This window comes from Galeopterus variegatus, unplaced genomic scaffold, assembly GCF_000696425.1.
Source record: "Galeopterus variegatus unplaced genomic scaffold, G_variegatus-3.0.2 Scaffold294, whole genome shotgun sequence".
NCBI classification, from domain to species: Eukaryota; Metazoa; Chordata; class Mammalia; order Dermoptera; family Cynocephalidae; genus Galeopterus; species Galeopterus variegatus.
Genome location: NW_007726405.1, coordinates 312,458 through 332,124, shown reverse-complemented (window position 1 = coordinate 332,124; position 19,667 = coordinate 312,458). Strand labels below are relative to the sequence as shown.

General features: G+C 38.0%; 1 protein-coding gene across 2 annotated transcripts in view; it reads left to right on the top strand.

Annotated features, from left to right (window-relative positions):
* Positions 1-16,983, top strand: part of IFNAR1 (interferon (alpha, beta and omega) receptor 1) — a 31,824-nt gene extending 14,841 nt beyond the window's left edge. For both annotated transcript variants that reach the window (XM_008567120.1, XM_008567121.1), the window contains 10 exons: positions 2,434-2,612; positions 5,046-5,197; positions 5,310-5,451; positions 6,170-6,284; positions 9,242-9,441; positions 9,545-9,699; positions 12,166-12,316; positions 13,171-13,313; positions 14,036-14,551; positions 16,167-16,983. In XM_008567120.1, the coding sequence (XP_008565342.1) occupies positions 2,434-2,612; positions 5,046-5,197; positions 5,310-5,451; positions 6,170-6,284; positions 9,242-9,441; positions 9,545-9,699; positions 12,166-12,316; positions 13,171-13,313; positions 14,036-14,302 (1,504 nt within the window). In that variant the 3' untranslated portion in view covers positions 14,303-14,551; positions 16,167-16,983. The remainder of the gene's footprint in view (positions 1-2,433; positions 2,613-5,045; positions 5,198-5,309; positions 5,452-6,169; positions 6,285-9,241; positions 9,442-9,544; positions 9,700-12,165; positions 12,317-13,170; positions 13,314-14,035; positions 14,552-16,166) is intronic.
* The last annotated feature ends 2,684 nt before the right edge of the window (positions 16,984-19,667 follow it).

The window sequence follows — 19,667 nt, the reverse complement described above, 5'->3', positions numbered from 1 at the left end:
AATTGTATTGAATAATTGTATATAAAGTGCTTAGGAGAATGGCACAAAGTAAGCAATCTACTGAATTATATTTATATAATTATAATTAATAGCATCAGACAGGTATATTTGAATATAGTGTTTCTCAGAACATAGGACATATACCACTGGTAATAAATGAAACACTGATGATTAAATAAGCTATTATGATTTCAGTGCCTACAGAACATGTGGAATCTAAAATATCAGTGATTGTAACTTACATCTAACATATCTAAATTTGTAACTTATTATGTTTATAATGTATACAATTCATTCTTTCATTCAACAAATATTGGTTATCTTCTATGCCAGACACTCTTCTGGGCACATAGAATACCTCAATGAATAGGAAAGACAAAGATGGCATGAATTTAAATTATGGCACTAGTTTTATGAAATGAATATGATATTGGTTACTTATTTATATTTCAAGTTATTTTATGATCTAATTATTGCATATGATAAAGGTTTTTTTGTTGTGGTTGTTGTTTTCAAGAAAATATAAAAGTAGCTACTGCTGCAGTAGTAGCTCCCTTAAATGCACAAGCAATTTTAATGGAACATGCAACCACCTCTCCTGGAGCAGGAAACACAGACAGATATAAAGGGTGACGGTGGGTTAAAACCATAATAAGGCTTAGGTTTAAATTTTTGATAAGATTTTCGGCTTATAATAAGAGTTTCTGGATTTTTAAAAATAGATTTTGATGTGGAAGAGTTTTTCAGGAATATTTGTTTAAGGTATTTTTAATGCCAGTTCTAATCTCAGACCTCACACAGGTAAAGTGGAAGGGGGAACTTGCCAAAAATAAAGTGTTCCATAGGCTAGTACATATTTTTGGTAATTTTTTAAAAAGTTTCCTCTTTGAAAAATAAGGTAGATTTGTATTGAGGTCAGCACAATAATTAGTTTGATACCGTCTCTGGTTTCTAATATCTTAAAGCATCTTTAAAATGATATCTACAGTATTACTTTTAAAACTAGTGGAACTATGAAATAAGCTTGACAAAATTGCCATCTCGGAGGATAGCTTCTCTGCCTTAACACAGGCAAAAATTCTGAAATATGTTAAGTTTTTCTGTCCCTCACTTTTACTGTAGCCTTTTTTCTCCTTTGTAGCAGGCAACGTGTCCTTTCTGTAGTAGGCACTCCATGCTAACTTGATTTTTTCATCTATTTTCCCCTTTTTAAAAAAGATGAACTTTTTGATTAACCGGTTCCACTTTGAAGAATTTATTCATTTATGTTAACATTTTAAGTTTTTTGTTTCTGGTGATGTAATAGAAGGAATTATGGAGACGGGAGGGATAGTTTGATTTTGGAGAGGGCAAATGAAGCCCAGAAACTGTACTGATTCTGAAGTCTTCCTTAGGGCAGGTAAGTGTGTTCATAGAAGGAACTCAGAAGGGAATCATGAAATCCAGTTCCCAAATTTTTAATAAGATAAGATCCAGCAACTCAAAATAGTTTGCCAGAAGTCAAGGTATTTTGAACAAAGCCAACACAAAATTCACTTTTGCCTTATGGGTCATCTATTTCTTTGCTTCCTTGAAATCTGAATGGCAACCACCCACAAAATTATATAGAACTCTATTAAAAAATGAACTATATGTCCAAATTATTCCATTTTATAAATAATAACTTAGTTTGTATGCACTCAAAAGGTGGAAGGGCATACACTGAAATGTTTTTGTTTTTTTGTTTTTTTTAAAGATGACCGGTAAGGGGCCGGCCTGGTGGCGCACTGGAGAGTGCGCCGCTTGGGAGCGCGGCGGTGCTCCCGCCGAGGGTTCGGATCCCATGTGGAGACCGGTTCCCACTCACTGGCTGAGCATGGTGCGGATGCAACACTGAGGGTTGTGATCCCGTTGCCGGTCCCCGGTACGGGCGTGACACCCGAGGATTGCGATCCCGTTACCGGTCAGTAAAAAAGACAAAAAGAAAAAGAAAAAAAAAAAAACTCCCAGAATAGCTTTAAAGAATAGATTCTTCCTTCCATAAAATATATGTGTTCTACAAATTTCAGCTTGGTATGGATATAAGCTCATTTGTGGTCCTTCTAGTCTTTGAAACAGGAAAGAAATTAGTAGTTGTCATGACATTTTACCAGAGGTATGGTGCTGATGACCGGTAAGGGCATCTTAACTCTTGACTTGGTGCTGTCAGCACCAGGCTCAGCCAGTGAGCTAACCAGCCATCCCTACATGGGATCTGAACCCACGGCCTTGGTGTTATCAGCACCACACTCTCCCGAGTGAGCCATGGGCTGGCCCATACACTGAAATGTTAACAGAACATTAACTCAAGTAGAAGAAATAACTACTTAAACTATTAGTAAATAGAAAATATATTTAATACTCTTCTGTATTTATACATTTGCTCATTCATTTATTTGCTTTTTTACTTTAAAGGCCTGAGATGGATAATTGGATAAAATTGCCTGGGTGTCAGTATATTACTAGTACCAAATGCAACTTTTCTTCACTCAAGCCAAATGTTTATGAAAAAATTAAATTGCGTATAAGAGCAGAAAAAGGAAATAACACTTCTTCATGGTATGAGGTTGACTCATTTGTACCATTTCTAAAAGGTAAGAGAAGTTGCTAGCTGAATCATATTCTTTAGCAAATACTACCAGAAGAGTTCATATCCTAAGCTCATTCATATGCATGATATAAACTCTTCCGTCTTAAAAAAAGATTCCCTTAAACCTGTATTGCCCTCCTGCTATGACTCCATTTTTCTGCTTTCTGTATAGTAGTGGTTCTGAAAGAGTGTTCCCCAAGACCCTTTCAGAGGGTACATCAAGACAAAATTGTTTTTATAATAATTCTAAGACTTATTTGTCTTTTTTGTTTTCATTCTCTTGTATACACAGTGGAGTTTTCCAAAGGAGGCTGTTTGATGTGTGATGTGGTGACTGGTGACTGATCAAATGCACAAGTCAGTATGGGATCCATCTGTCTCCCTTGTTAATCCAGACATTAAAGAGATTTGGGAAAACATGTAGAACAGCACCACTCTTCACTAAGTTTTTTGTTGTTTTGGTTTATCATTGTTATTTTTTAATGGATTTTAATACATTCTTTTAAATTTTATCAGTTTTAGGGCCGGCCCAGTGGCGCACTGGAGAGTGCGCCGCTTGGGAGCGTGGCGGCGCTCCCACCGAGGGTTCGGATCCCATGTGGAGACCGGTTCCCGCTCACTGGCTGAGCACGGTGCTGGCGCAACACCAAGGGTTGCGATCCCGTTGCCCGTCCCCGGTACGGGCGCGACACCAAGCATTGCGATCCCGTTACCGGTCAGTAAAAAAGACAAAAACGCCGCTTGGGAGCGTGGCGGCGCTCCCACCGAGGGTTCGGATCCCATGTGGAGACCGGTTCCCGCTCACTGGCTGAGCGTGGTGCGGGCGCAACACCGAGGGTTGCGATCCTGTTACTGGTCAGTGAAGGACAAAAAGGAAAAAAAATAAAATAAAAATAAATAAATAAATTTTATCAGTTTTAATGTTTAATATGCTGAATATCAAAAGACATAACCCATATAAACAAAAGCTCTTTGGGAGCCTCAATAATTTCTTTTAAGAGTATAAAGTTCCCTGTTACTGGCCAGGCACCAAAAAGAGTATAAAGGGATCCTGAGACCGAAAAGTTTGAGAGCCCTTACTCTATACCAAAACTCAAAAACATTATCTGGACTCCCTTTCTGTTCTTTTTTTCCCATTCCCTCTTTAATCCTCTCCAATCAAGCTTTGTTCCTCACCACTGTACTAAAACCACTCTTCTCAAGGTCACCAGCAACCTCCACAGTGCCAAGTGAATTTCCAGTCCTCTTCTGGCTCACTCTGTCTGTGGTGTAGGCATGGTCATCACTCTCTCTTTCTTGAAACACTTCATTTATTGGATCTCTAGGATGCTTCTCTTTTCTAGTTCTCCTGCTCATTGGTTGCTGCAATGCCAGTTCCTCCTCATCTCCCAGACTTTTAAGTGTTAGACTGCTGCAGGGCTCAGTCATTGAACTTCTTCTCTTTCTGTGCTCACCCCACTGGTAATCTTATGGCTTTCCATATACTCTTGACTCCCAAAAGTGTATCACTAGCCCCATTTCACCCCGACCACCGTCTCTATGCAGCATGTCTACTTAGATCTTTAAAGTCATCTCAAATTGAAAACGATCAAATAAAGCTCTTGATTTTTCCCTCAAAACCTGCTCTTCCTGCAGTTTTTTTCATCTCAGCTAATGACATTACCTATTTGTTTGCTTGGAGTCGTCTTTGAGACCTGTTTTTCTCACATCCTACATCCAGTCAATCAACAAATTCCTTCTGATCCATCTTCAAAGTACATCTGATTTGTTCTCACTTCTGTCCCTGCTACCAGCCTTTTCCCAAGCCTCTTAATTTTTCGCTTGATTTCTTACCAGTAGCCTGCTTCCTCATGCATTAACTAGGATGATCTTCCTAAAATGTAAACCAGATCATGGCACTTCTCCAGTCTCAACCCTCCGATGACTTCACAAACTCTGCTATGACTGCAAAGTTCTTCCTTTATTATCTGGCCTCCAGCCACCTCTCTCACTCATCTCATTTTCAACCACTTTCAGCCATTCTAGCCCCCTACTGTCTTTTGAAAATGTTAAACACATTCCCATTTGGGGAGCTTTGCACTTGATCCTGCCTTAACCTGGAATACTTTTTTCCTGGATATTTGCATGTCTACTCTCTTACGTTAGCCAGGCTGCAGTTCAAATGTCTTTCTCAGAGGGGCTTTTCCTGACTAACTTACCTAAAACAGCACTTGCTACCATTTTTTGTCCCTTTATACTTTATTTTTCTTTATAGCCCACATGATATTCTATGTTTGTTTGAGGTTTTTTGCCATATCCCCCTTGCGTATAAGCTCCATGAGGGACTTCCTCTGTTTTGCTATGCCAGGCCTCTGTTAAGCACTCAGAATTATTTGTTGAATGAGAGTTTTGGTATTGTATTAATAAAGTTGCATAGTAATTGTTTTGATTTTTACAGCTCAAGTTGGTCCTCCAGAAGTACATTTAGAAGCTGAAGATAAGGCAATAATAATAAACATCTCTCCTCCTGGAACAAAAAATAGTGCCATGTGGGATCAGGAGGACTTTAAATATAGCTTGGTTATCTGGAAAAACTCTTCAAGTATAGAAGTAAGCATTATTTTTAACCTTTGTTTGATGTGAGAGAAAAATGAGGTGAATTAATTCTAAAATTTGACTTTATACTTTTTTTAAAAGAACATACTTCAATTTTTTATTATAGGAAAGAGCTGAAACTGTTCATGCTAGAGATAAAATTTATAAACTCTCACCAGAGACTATATACTGTTTAAAAGTTAAAGCAGAACTATATTTGCAGATGAAAGTTGGTGTCTATAGTCCAGTGCATTGTATCAGTACCACAGGTAAGGAGGATGTTTTGCTTTAGATTCAATAACAATATATATAGATTGGCAATATTACATTAGTTTTGGCATTTTCCCAGTAGTTGCTGAAGTTTATATAATGGCTTAATAGATATTCAAACCATTATAACAGCATTTATATAAGCAAAAATATGCTGTCTGGGATTTTTGTCTCAAGTAAATAGTAATGAAAAGTAATTCTACTTAAAAGTCCAAATATTTTTAAATGACAAAAACTGTTTTTATTTGTTCAGAATCCACAAAAAAGGGGAAGGTCATTGCTTTAAAGTAAAGTTTTTCTCTCCTGCCTTCTTATCTCCAATTTCATTTGCCAGAGATAAGCATTGCTAGCAGTTTGTGTATACCCTTTCATAGTTTTTTCAGAACTTATATGAGTATATCCACAGACCCATAGTTTTTTGGGTTTTGTTCTGGTAATTTGAAAAATAGGATCCTGCTAGGTACGTTTTACATCTTGTTTGTTTAACCTAATATATTGAGGATATCTTTCTATATCCATCCATACATATCTGTCACATTCTTTTAAATGGCTGCATAGTATTACATTGTGTGAATATGCACCATAATTTATTTAACTATTATAATGACAAAATGTAAGCATTTAATCTTCTTGCCTATGCTGTTAAGAATTCTTGCCATATATTAACTCACTAGAATAAAAATGTATGCTTTTTTTAATGTATTCTTTGGCTTCTAGTTGAAAATAAACTGCTTCCACCAGAAAATATAGAAATCAGTGCTAAAAATCACAGCTATGTTCTGAAATGGGATTATGCATATATAAACGTGACATTTCAAGTTCAGAGGCTCCAGTAAGTTCTATTCCGTAAACTTCCTTTCACTCAATTTATTTATGATTGTTTATACCTGGTTTGATCATGCTTCTTTTCACTTTACTTCAGCCACCTATAACTCCTTGCATATAGAATGACCGAGAGATGGATATGATATATTGGCAACTTGGGAAAATTAATTCCAGCCCCAGCTCTGCCAGTAACTAGTTAGATGACATTAATCTAATCACTTAATGTCTGTGGGCCTCAGTTTCTTTATTTGTTGTAAAATGGATGTATTCTAATACCTAGGGTTTTTACTGGCTGTTTTATTAAAAAGATGTGACTCTAGTTGCATGTATTATTTCCCCAGTCTGGACAGTGGGGATTTAAGCTTCAATGAGGTTGGGGCAGTGGGGTGGGGGTGGGTGGGGGAGGATCCAGTCTACAGCACAGCTGAAGTTAAGTTGATAATTAGTAAAATAGTTTATTATAACTACAAGGTATTTAGTGTAAGCCTCATGGTAAGCACAAAGCAAAAATCTATAGCAGTCAAACAGTAGAGAGAAAGGAATTAAAGTTTGGCATTACAGAAAATCACCAAATCACAAAGGTAAACGAGAGAGGAAGAAAAGAACAAAGGATCTACAAAACAGCCATAAAAGAGTTAACAAAATGGCAGTAGTAAGTTCTTACCTGTCAATAATTACTTTGAATTTATAAATGGATTAAATTCTCTAATCAAGAGACAGAGTAGCTGAATGCATAAAAAAGCAAGATTTGAGTATATACTGCCTACAAGAGACCCTCTTTAGCCTTAGGATACACATAGGCAGAAAGTGAAGGGATATAAGAAGATAATTTCATGCAAATATAAACCAAAAGAGAGAGTGGATGATTATACTTACATCAGATAAAATAGACTTCAAGTCAAAAACTCACAAGACACAAAGAAAGCTATTATTTAATGAAAAAGGGTTCAATTCATAAAGAGAACATAAAAATTGTAAATGTGGATATATATATATATGTACCCACCATCAGAGCACCTAAATATATAAAGCAAATATTAACGAAAATGAAGAGAGAAACAGGTAACAATACAATAATAGTAGGGCAATTTAATACCCCACTTTCAACAACGGACAGATCAACCAGACAGAAAGTTAATAAGGAAATACTGGAATTGAACTGCATTTAGACAAAACGGACCTAACATATATAGAGAACATTTAGTCCAAAACCAACAGAATACACATTCTTCTCTAGTGCACGTGGAACACTCTCCAGGATAGGTATTATGTTAGGCCACAAAATAAGTCTCACCAAATTTAAGAAGACAGAAGTCAAATCAAGTATTATTTCCTATTACAATGGTATGAAACTAGAAATGAATAACAAATTTTGGAAAGTTGACAGACATGTGGAAATTAAACAACATGCTCCTGAACAACCAATGGGTCAAAGAAGAAATCAAAAGGGAAATTTTATTTGCCCAAAGGTTAGCAGAAGGAAGAAAGTAATAAAGATCAGAATAGAAACAAGTCAAATAGAGAATAGAAAAACCATGGAAAAAATTAATAAAACTCACAGTTGGCTTTTTAGAAAAAATAAGCAAAATTGACAAAACCCATAGCTAGACTTAAGAAAAAAAAGAGAGAAGACTCAAATATATGAAATCAGAAATGAAAGTGGAGACATTATAACAGATGCCTCAGAAATGAAAAGGATCATAATGTCTATTATGAACAATTATGTGCCAACGAATTTCATAACCTAGGGGAAATGGGTAAATTCCTAAAAACAAATAAACAGAAACAGCCTACGAATGTTGAATCAGGAAGAAATAGAAAGCCTGAACAGACTGATAACAAAGAAAGAGATTGAAGTAATACCAACCTAACAAAGAAAAGCTCAGGATCAGATTTCTTTACAGCTGAATTCAATCAGACTTTGAAAGAGGAATTAATAGCAATACTTCTTAAACTCTTCCAAAAAGTAGAGCTGGAGGGAATGCTTCCTAACACATTTTCTGAGGCCAGCATCACCACAAAAAAGAAAACTACAGGCCCGTATCTGTGAACATTGATTTTCCTGAATATTTTCAATGCGTGGTTGGTTGACCCCACAGGTGAAGAACGTATGGACATGGAGGGCTAGCTGTGCTTGAGGAAGGTGTATGTGGCTTCATTGTATGTGGGCAGTGGACTAAGGAGACACCAAAGACTAGGAAATCAGTTAAGAGGGTATTGTTGTTCAAGACTTGAACTGAGATGCTTTTAGATGTTGGTTTCTGAGCAAGTTACTTAACCCGTCTAGTCTCAGCTGAGTGCCAATACTTCATTCAGACTTGCTCTCATAACACTGTGACGTGTATATCTATTACAGCACTAATCCGTTGATGTACTGGTACATGGCTTTCCAGAGGGGAACAGTCCTATTTGTAGTGCTTGCTGATTATTGTGCTATAAATATTCCCACTGTGCCATTTTCAAGCTACCAGCATGATATCCTTTAATGTGGAATTGGAAAGATATGCACAGTCGCACAACATTATGTATTTCTACCATATAGATACAATAGACATAAATAGCCTCAAAAACATGGATAATAAAATACAGTAAAGGAACTAGGACAAGATGAGTTTTGAGTAGTTATTATCTTTGATTTGCAAGTTTTTATAACAACTTTTAGTAATGGCTATGTTTAAAAACCAGCATGAAGCATTCCTGAAAATTTAACAGTTGTGCACATTGGCATGAGCCACCTCTAACACACTACTACTTTATCACATGCTGGGGCAATCTTTGGTTTTCTTTTGCCTTGGGTACATGTCTCTTCCACTGTATTGTGAGTTTCCTGAGGGTGGGAACTTTATTTCTCTAACCTTAAGCCCTAACAGAGTGTCTGGCATACTATAAATACTTATATAAATACTCGATGAATATTTATTGAATTAATGTGTTTGAATTAAAAATAAAAATTTGTCTTTAAAGTGCCTATTTAAAAAGGGATTCTGAGAACTATTCAGATAAATGGGAATCAATACCTAACTGTGAAGATATCAAAATTACCCAGTGTGTCATTCCTCAAAAAAAATCCTCAAAAGAAATTTACTTTCTCCGTGTACGGGCATCTGATGGAAATAACACATCTCTTTGGTCTGAAGAGAAAAAACTTGATACTGAACAACAAAGTAAGTCAATAGTTTTTACTTGAGTTCGTAATTCTCAGATTTGGTGCAAGTTCTTAAAATTGTTTTTCTAATTGAACATTATGTCTTTACAAATTTTTTCTAGCTATCATGCTTCCTCCAGTCATTAACATAAAATCCAGTAGCGATTCAATGCGTATCTATGTCAGTGACTCAGAAGAGTCTGAAAAAAGACCTGTGAGCCAGGATTACCCACCAATTTATGAAATTGTTTTTTGGAAAAACACTTCAAATGCTGAGGTAAAAAGACTGTACTTGTATAATTTTGTAACTTAGAGTCATAGCTGTGATTTGGGGTAAACAAAGCTTGAATGTAAAATTTGGGGGAAGTTTTTAAACTTTAAGACTAGGTGATTAACTCAGATATTTACAATATGAAGAATATTAGCATTTTTTTTTCATGTTTTGCGTGGTAGAGTTATGTATCACCTGCATCTGGGCCCAGTTTGATTTTAAAAAACAGATTCCTGAGCCCATTGCTACTGAATCACAATCTCTGGGGGTAGAACTCAGGAATTTGCACTTTTTTTTTTCCTTTTTGTCTTTTTTACTGACCGGTAACGGGATCGCAACCCTCGGTGTCGCGCCCGCACCACGCTCAGCCAGTGAGCGGGAACCGGTCTCCACATGGGATCCGAACCCTCGGTGGGAGCGCCGCCGCACTCGCAAGCGGCGCACTCTCCAGTGCGCCACCGGGCCGGCCCAGGAATTTGCACTTTTAACATGATTCCCAGTTATTCATCTAACCAGGGTTTCTCAACACTATTGACATTTGGGCCAGATAATTCCTTTTGGGGGCTGTGCTGTGCATTGTGGGATGCTTAGCATCACCTCTGCCTCTCCACACTGGATGCCAGTAGCACTCCCTCCCAGTTGTGACAATGAAAAACAATCTCCAGACATTGTCAAATGTCCTCTGGTGGCACCTCCAAGGGGACAAAAATTGGTTCTCATGGGGCAAAAGAATCTTAGATATCACAATCCTTTGTGGCCCTCAAGAGAGAAAGCATGCCTCCAGAGTTCAACTTTGCCCAACAAAATCTCATTCCTTAGTATTTAATTCCATGATGGGGGAGGGATTAGAAAAAAATTATCTGAGAAGTCTCTTTAGGGCGGTAGTAATAAAAAAAGAGTTGAGAAACACTGGTCTAAACATAAATTCAAAAACTGGGGCTGGCCATTTAGCTCAGTTAGTAGAGTGTGGTGCTAATAACACCAGTGTCAAGTGTTTGGATCCCCGTACCGGCCAGCCACCAAAAAAAAAAAAAAAAACACTGGCAAAGATAATACACAGTGTCCTAAAATCTGCATGATTCCTAGATTGCTTTTCCTTTGTGCAATTACAATCAAGGAATCAACCTTTAAAAATCTTGTGCAGTAGAGTTGGTAAATTCTGTAATTTCATTTTCTTTTGGAAATCTAAGCATATTGCTTAGATCTGAGGAATGACTTGGCTCTTTTCATTTTGACTATCTGACTACTGTAACCACAGCATAATTTAGGCCATTGAGAATTATGGTCAGTTTTTGACTGTCCCTGGATCAGACAAACCTAAATTTGTGTCTCACGCTACCAGATTGTATAACTTCAGGTAAGGTGCTTTATCTTTTTGAGACTTTGTTTCCCACCTGCCAGTGGTGGTAATCCTAGCAACTAAGTTTTTCAAAAGGGTGTTTATAAGGTTTCAAATGAGGTAACATATATGAAAATACCTAGCACATCATTTGACAAACAGTAAAGATTTGATATATTTTAGTCGCCACCCGATCCTGTGGTAGATAATAATACATCAATAATTATGATAACAGTAACTCATTTATTGAATACTTAGTATGCATCAGCTACTATGTTAAGTATTTTACTTGAATTATCTCATTCATTCTTCAAAACACACCTGCCAAACGGTGTGGTCCATTACATTGCTGTTTAATACATACTTGGGATGGAGGCTTTATCCCTGCTCCACTGATGCTGAGCTTTAGACAGTGGAGCCTCAGTGGGTGCGCTGTGAGCTGAGGCCTTAAGTGTGCTTGCATGGTTTGGTTTGGCTCTTATGTTTTCTCCTGTCTGCCAGAAGGAAAGCGTATTCCACGTACTTGTAGTCCAAGGGGGATGAGAGGCTGGTGGAGCAGACCGAAACCTCATCCATGGCCTCAGGGGGAGCTCCCCCAGCCAATCCATACACTTGTGAGTGAGAAGAAGAAATAGTTATGTTTCAAGCCACTGGATGGTGAGGTGGATTTGTTACACAACAGTATTGTGGCAATAGCTAACTAATACAGATAGGAGCAGTAATTGTCCTCGTTTTACAGGTCAGAAAAGAAGGCACCGAGAAATTAACTTGCTCAAGGCTACACAGATGTACGTGATACCATAATACGGCAGTTTGAGGCCAAAACCCCTACACTGAACCATTCTATCATAAACCAGACATAATACAATGGCAATGAAATCAAATCAGCATGTACTTAAATTGGAGTTGTCTTAGGAATATATCATATGCGTTTTAGGCAGCAGCAGCATTTTTAACTGTCTTGATTTGATCATAATTAGTTGCTGAAAACAAATTTGTATTTCTTAAACACATGCCACCTGAGTGGGAGAGGCCAATCTTAGATTGAATGTAAAAGAATTCAGAAAATAGATATTTCCTGTCTGATTTCATGAGGTGACTAAATTTTATCAATGATTTAATTATTTTTATAGAGAAAAATGCTAGAGGAAAATGCTGATTTTACTGTTCCTAACTTACAACCGCTGACTGTATATTGTGTCAAAGCCAGAGCACATCTTATGAATGGAAAGTGGAATAAAAGCAGTGTTTTCAGTGAGATTGTGTGTGAGAAAACAAAACCAGGTCAGAATCTTCTATTATATCTTTTTTTTTTTAATGTAGCTAGATGTAAAAATAATTCAGTACATTGGAATTGTAAAATATTTACTCTTAACTGCTAAAAATAGAGTATTTTCTTCATGAACTAGATGAATCAAAAGTAGACCTTCAAGCTAAGTCTTTCAGTTTTACAAAATATTTTTAATGTTCAACTCAGTTCAGTGTTTTTGAATGCTTTATAATTCATCCAGTATCCACATAATTAATTTCTTTAATTATTGCTCTCCAGCATTTAGTAAGACTTTTCATTTTATTTTATTTTTTATTTATTTATTTTATTTTTTTTTTTTCCTTTAAATTTTTATTTTGTCAATATACAATGTGGTTGATTATTATGGCCCATTACCGAGACTTTTCATTTTAAATTTGCTTCCATAATCCTTAATATAATTATCATGTGGCAATCACTTAATTAGTTCAATTGTGAATTTTTTTAATGTGGGAATGGTTTAATCTCATTTTATATTTTTAAAGTTTCTGGTGTTGACTTGGAGCCTTAGTCACAGAATGTATTTTAAAATTTTGCTAGTTGTATGTTGTAGAAGTGCTGAAGGATACTTGCGGGTCTGGGCCTACATGTCAATACTTTATTCTTCCCAAAGGATCTCTTACTTCAGTTCCCAGGACAGTCTTTAAATGTAGATGTCATTGCCTACAGTTGTGTACTCAGTGCTACCAGAAATATTTTTAAGGGTATTATTTAATAGATTTTACATTTCCTCTCATATGGCTAGTCTCTCACATAAGCTGTCAGCACTATGAACGCATTCGTGTGTCAGAACATGTATTGATGCTAAACATTATTTGTGTATTTTCAGGACATACTTCTAAAGTTAGGCTTATAGCTGGAATTTGCACTGCATTATTTGCTGTCGCAGTTGTCATCTGTGCTGTGAAAGGCCTCTGGAGGTGCATCAATTACGTGTTCTTTCCATCAGTTAAACCTTCCCATGTGGCTGAGGTATGTTACTTTTTTTGTCAAGAGCTAGGAAATGAACAGGAAATATGAGGTACTTCAAAATGTTCATCAAAAAACAGAATTAAAAAATAATACGAATATTTCTGTGAACTTTGTGAAGTACCCTTGTATGTTTGATTTCAACAGAATATATAAGTTTTCTTGGTATCCAGAAAATAATACAGCCTGATTAGGATATTTTCTTCAAAGTTTTCGTAAGTTAAGTTTAGAAACAGTCATGTAGCATAATAACATAGCATGGAATACTAAGGCTTGTCCTTAATCTCATATTTTTCTGGCAATTTGGCTTCTATGGCAGTTGTTTTACCATTTAAAGTCTTTGTGATTCTTCACGATATATCAAAAAGACTGAAACATCTATCAGTGTAGAAAGTATATTCTGTGGGTGAAGTCAAAGATAATGAAACAACTGATGAAAACATGAGTTTCCTTTCATAGCACATCACAGTTTTTTGTTTCGCACTCCTAAGAGGTTAGCATATTTCATGAAAACACTAAATGCTGAGGGCCTGCACGTAGAGTACAGACTGGCAGGTGCATTCACCTGGGGTGGGTTTATGCTTGCCTTGGGAGGCAGTCTAGGTAAGAGTTCAGGCTTTGGAGTTAAAGAGACCTAATGGTAAAGGGTTGGTAAGCTGTAGTTGGTTTGCATTTTTGTTATTTTAAAGAATACATTTCTATTTTTTTTTCCTTTCTTAAATTAGTATTTCTCTGAACAACCATTAAAGAATCTTCTACTTTCAACTTCTGAGGAACAAACTGAAAGGTGTTTTATAATTGAAAATACAAACATGATTTCTGCGGTAGAAGAAACTAATCAAATTGATGAAGATAACAAAAAATACAATTCCCAAACTAGTCAAGATTCAGGAAACTATTCTAATGATGATGAAAATAATGGAAGTAAAACAAGTGAAGAACTTCTACAACAGGAAATCATATGGCCAGAGATTAACTCAGTGTACTGTTAGGTGGTTTTGTGGGAATTCCACTGGCAGCCTGAGCTCCCTGCTCCTCTCAGTAACTGAAAAGAGGATCCTCGCTTGTTGGGGGAAAGAAAACATCTTCAGATCATGGGTCCTAAAAATACAGGCAACACTTAACTATTTAAAGCTGAAAATACAGGAGTTTGGAGAAAAGTTTTCCGTGTTCTTTTCTGTGTGTAAGATCTCGAAAGACCCGTTGTGGAACAGTCTTCTATGAGGAGTTAAACCAAGAAGGTGGCCACCCGTGTTTCTAATGAGAACTTAAGTCCTGCTGTGTTATGTGTAGTGGCTAAGGAGAGTATGAGGGCACTTCAAAAAGTTCATGGCAAGATTCATATTATCTCTTTTTTTTTTTTTTTTGTCTTTTTCCATGTCCGGCAACGGATCGCAACCCTCAGTGTCGCCCCCGTACCGGACCGGGGACCGGCAACGGGATCGCAGCCCTCGGTGTTGCTCCCGCGCCTCGCTCAGCCAGTGAGCGGGAACCGGTCTGTATGTGGGATCCGAACCCTCGGCGGGAGCGCCGCCGCACTTCCCAAGTGGCGCACTATAGCAGTGCGCCGCCGGGCCAGCCCCATATTATCTCTTAATTATATTTTTCGCTTGTATGTGTGTTTCTGTCAGTTGATGCTGTCATGGGTGCTGCTGGTTACTACGTACGTCATCTATTCGTTCTCCATTCCCAGTATTATGGTTCATTATTTTTCAGGAGATATTTTGAACATTGGGTCTTTTAACACTGAGGTAGGCCCTTAGGAAATTTATTTAGAAAAACCTGAATTCCATTATCACTTGGTTTGTTGAAAAGTAGCTTATCCTAGAAAAGAGCCACAGATGCCAGAAAGATGACTCTTAAAAATGTTTGGGGAAGTTCTGTCTATTTATACCAAGGATATTGGCTTCTGCATCACATTACCTTTCCCTTACATGGTTTAGGTTTAAAACCAGGTGATCTTTTACTACACATTAAGACTTCCTGATTCGTAATTTATTAAAGCAATAGCTTCTCATTAGAATTGGCAGTCACTGGGCCGGCCCGGTGGCGCACTGCTACAGTGCGCTGCTTGGGAGCGCGGTGGCGCTTCCGCCAAGGGTTCGGATCCCACATACAGACCGGTTCCCGCTCACTGGCTGAGTGAGGTGTGGGAGCAACACCAAGGGTTGCGATCCGTTGCCGGACACGAAAAAAGACAAAAAGGAAAAAAAAAAAAGAATTGGCAGTCACTGAAGTCATAGAGAAATGGGTAGTCACCTAATTAGAGAAGTCATTATTACACTTTTAAGATCTGAGAGCATTTACAGGTTAGTCACAGTGTATGCAAGAAGTCTTGGGACCAGAAAATGCCAATGACAGAAGAGACAGAGAAGTAGAATAATTTAGCAGGAAAAGAAGTAGGTGAGAAAATAAGAATAGTATATGTAATCGACTTTTAATTATTAACTCTCTACATTTGTTTGTTTTTATGGCTCATCTGTATCTCTTTTAATACCAGGCCAGCTGCTCTACACTGTCTGCCATTGTTCAGGCACCCCTTCTGCTCAGCCTGCATGTACTCAAGAAAATGCAAATTATTTAATATCAGGGTGAGAGAAAAAAATGTAACTAGGAAGAAAAACCTAATTTTAAGAATTATATAATGCTTTCCAAAGGCACCTGTAGCCTATTTTTAGATTACTTGATATTTGGGATTATCCGTGAATATCCTTTGAAGGCAGGAAGTCTAGGAATTTGGGTGGCCCCTAGGGCAGAATTCTCACTCCAGTTGTTGCAGCAGGGACCTGCAAAAGAGAAAGTTACAGAGGGCATTCTGGGGAGTGTGTGTCACTAAGGCCAGTCTTACTTTTGTAGTTTCCTCTGCTGAGGTACCAGCATCATCCTGGTAGAAGAAAAGGTTGAAAGCAGCTGCCCTGGGGAGGGCTGTGACAATCAGCACACCCTGAGCACATATACAAGTCTGCAGACCACACCATATGGGTTCCTGGCCCTGCCGCTCCAGCTTCCTGAGCCATTCTAGCAGAGTGTGACAGCCATAGAGGAGGCCCAGGAGTCTCTTCCAATACAGCTCTGCTGGAGAATCCCTACGGTGACCTGAACACACCTTTTCATCTTTCTGACCAGAGGCAATTGGTTTAAAGCACATCTTCTGGGTTGGCCTCATGTTTGTAAAGGCCCTGTCACTTTGGAAGCTTGCCTCTTTAAGGAGACTGGGAGCATGTCATGACACCCTGCCACCATTGCCTTTCAGAATGCGCCAGTTCAATGATCCTGTCCAGCACTTGTGGCCCTGCATTAACCACAGGGAAAAGGATGCCTCAGACTGGATAGCCTGAAAAGAAACAACAGCTTTGCAGGATGTGGAGAAGAGAAAACTCAGACATTAGCATTAAAAGGCACCAGTGAGATCATTAGGTCCCTAAGATGTAGGAACACATATCTTCAAGTTATGAGACTATCTGGTTTTCAGTGAACAAGCACCTGAGCCAGCAGCAGCAGCAAAAGAAAATTTTTCTTGCTTTGTCTTCTAGAAATAGTTCCATTCCATCCTTCATTATACTGCTTAATCAGGATGTGCTTAGTTGTAAGGCAATGAGTATTTGTTCTGAACAATAACATTCTTAGAAATGCCATGCACTGGGAACACCAATAAATTGCCTCAGAATTATAATATTCATAGTTCTTTGTCTGGATATAATCTAAGAATTTATGTAAAAGACGTATCAGAGTCAGATAATGTTATATTAATGGGTAATACATATTAACATATATGTATGTGTATATGTAAGTAGTGACAGGCCTGTAAACATAGATATATACATACATATACTTAGGCACACATACATGATATGGGCCATTTTCCATTAGTATTGCCATAAAATATTAGTAGAGATTCTAATTCAAAAATTAGTAATCTGGGCCAGCCCGGTGGCGCACTCAGTAGAGTGTGGTGCTTGGGAGCGCAGCAGCGCGGAGCGCCGCCGAGGGTTCGGATCCCATATAGAGACCGGTCTGCTCACTGGTTGAGCACAGTGCGGGCGCGACACCGAGGGTTGCGATTCCGTTGCCGGTCACGGTACGGGCGCGACACAGGGTTGTGATCCCGTTACCGGTCACGAAAAAAGACAAAAAAAGGAAAAAAAAAAATTAGTAATCTGCTGAGAACTATGAACCTTGAGAATCTCACCAGAAACTTGTAACATATAAAAAGGTTACTTTAAAGATATAATTTAGAGTTTGTATCTTTTCCCCAAAAGAGGCTATGATGTTTAAAGCACCCTCAAATTGCTCTTAAGGCATTCAGGGGTGTACAGAAGCTCCCCAAACCCCCTGCATGACTCAAACCACCTGACATGTTATACATTTGTTCTGTTTGATGTCTGTCTGCCCCCACCAGAACAGAAGCTAGATAAGTGAGGACTTTATTTTACTCATTACTGTATCCCCAGCACCTATAACATTGCAGCGCCTTGCACACAGACAATACTCGGAAAATAATTACAGAATGAATGAAATCTAAAATTGAACAAGCTGGGTGTTCTTGGCTGTATTATTGGGTTGTAGAAGGATGTAAGCCCATTTTCAGTGTTTCTATGCAACAAACTTGTATCTTTTATTTGTATTTTTGTCTTAAACCCTGATGTTGTACACAATCTTTTATAATAAACACTGGGCCCAAAAGTCTTTGCATTTGTTTTGTTTTGTACTCAATACATTTTTATGCACCAAAGGTACTGCAGCTGATGCCTTTAAAAGGCATTCATTATAGAGGGTGCTGATACCTGTACCAAATGTCCCAATGCCGCATCAAGCGTCCTGAAGCAACCGCTATTGCCAATACTGTTGCGCAGAGCCTATGCAGAAAGAGCTTGTTTGCTTGCTTTTTTCTTTTGACACCCTCACATAAAGACTTGGCTGGAATACAACCTTCATTAAGTGAAAGTTTGCAGTGGTACTGCATACTCCTTGCTTTCTTTAACTGAGCTTCCTTCCATTTACAAATATTTCTTCTCTCAATCAGTATAAGTTCATTCCAAGGACGCCCCTCAATCTGACAGGTCAATAGCTCTCTCCTGCCATCTAGACACATTGGGCTTAGATGTTGATCACAGTTTGTGGTCAAGCGGAGAATCCTATATTTGTGTTTTTAAAAGTTTCCTCATTCTTTTTCATGATGGATGGGGAAGCAAATATTAATAAATCAGTTTATCTCTGATACCCGAGAAATGCCCTGTTACTTAACAGTAGTGACAAATACCAGTAATACCCAGTTTTTCTCACTACTTTTTTCCTTGGGCTTAGGGTCATCACAGAATTACAGATCTGGGGGCAACGTAAATATATGTGGATATTTGTGGTGGAGAATTTATGATGACAAAATAGAAATATCTTCTTCACCTGAAGGAAACAAAGGCAAGAAGAGAGAATTTGAAAGTATCTTTCATAAAAAAGATATACAAGGTTTCTACTCTTGTGTTCTGTCTCCACTTGGAACCATGTTCTAGCAGAGAATATCATCTGGATGAGGGAGTAATTAATGAGGACCGAGGAAAAAAAAGTTGGCAGAGTACACCTTCTGGCTTAGGGAAAGAAGGGTCTTGAGCAGTGGGAGAAAATGGAAAAAATCACACCACCCAGTAGCTGGTTTAAATTTAACATCATTTCTCACAGTGACGCACCACTTCTGCCTCCCCCACCCACTGAGTTTTCTAGATCCATCATAGAGGAAGAAGCTGAGGGAAAATTGAATAAGAAAAACCTATTTTCCTATCTCTACAGTAGAAAGTCCATCTTTCCAATATTAGCCCTTAAATATATAACAAGTAGCATCGTGCCTTTTTGTGTACCTAACTCTATTGTCTAATCCCAAATTTTACAATGCCTTTAGTCCTCTAAAATTTTACTCATAGAGATGAACATGAATGTTATAAAGGTACATCATCTGCTCCGAAATCGTCCTAAAAGACCCCTCCGCAGACACATGTAGAAGTCATCTCTGTGCCCCATCTGTACCCATATGTTTGTCTAGCATGCTCCCTGGGGAGGGGTTTTATACCAGTTGCCTTACGTATGTCTCCTTCTACCGCATGGCAAGCTCCATGAAATCAAGGACTGTCATTTTTTTAACTTTGTAGCTGTGATTGTGGGGTGTTGAAGGTACATGCGTTGACTAGATTCGCCACTAGAGGGCAACAGGTTTAGGCTCACAAGTGGCTTAAATAGATTCTTAAATGGCTGTGTCATGAGGAAACATGAAGAAGGATGTGTAGCTGAAGACCGGGTACATCGTTCAAGGTTGCTAGATGTAGCAAATAAAAATACAGAACACCAGGTTACATTTGCATTAAGCTTGAA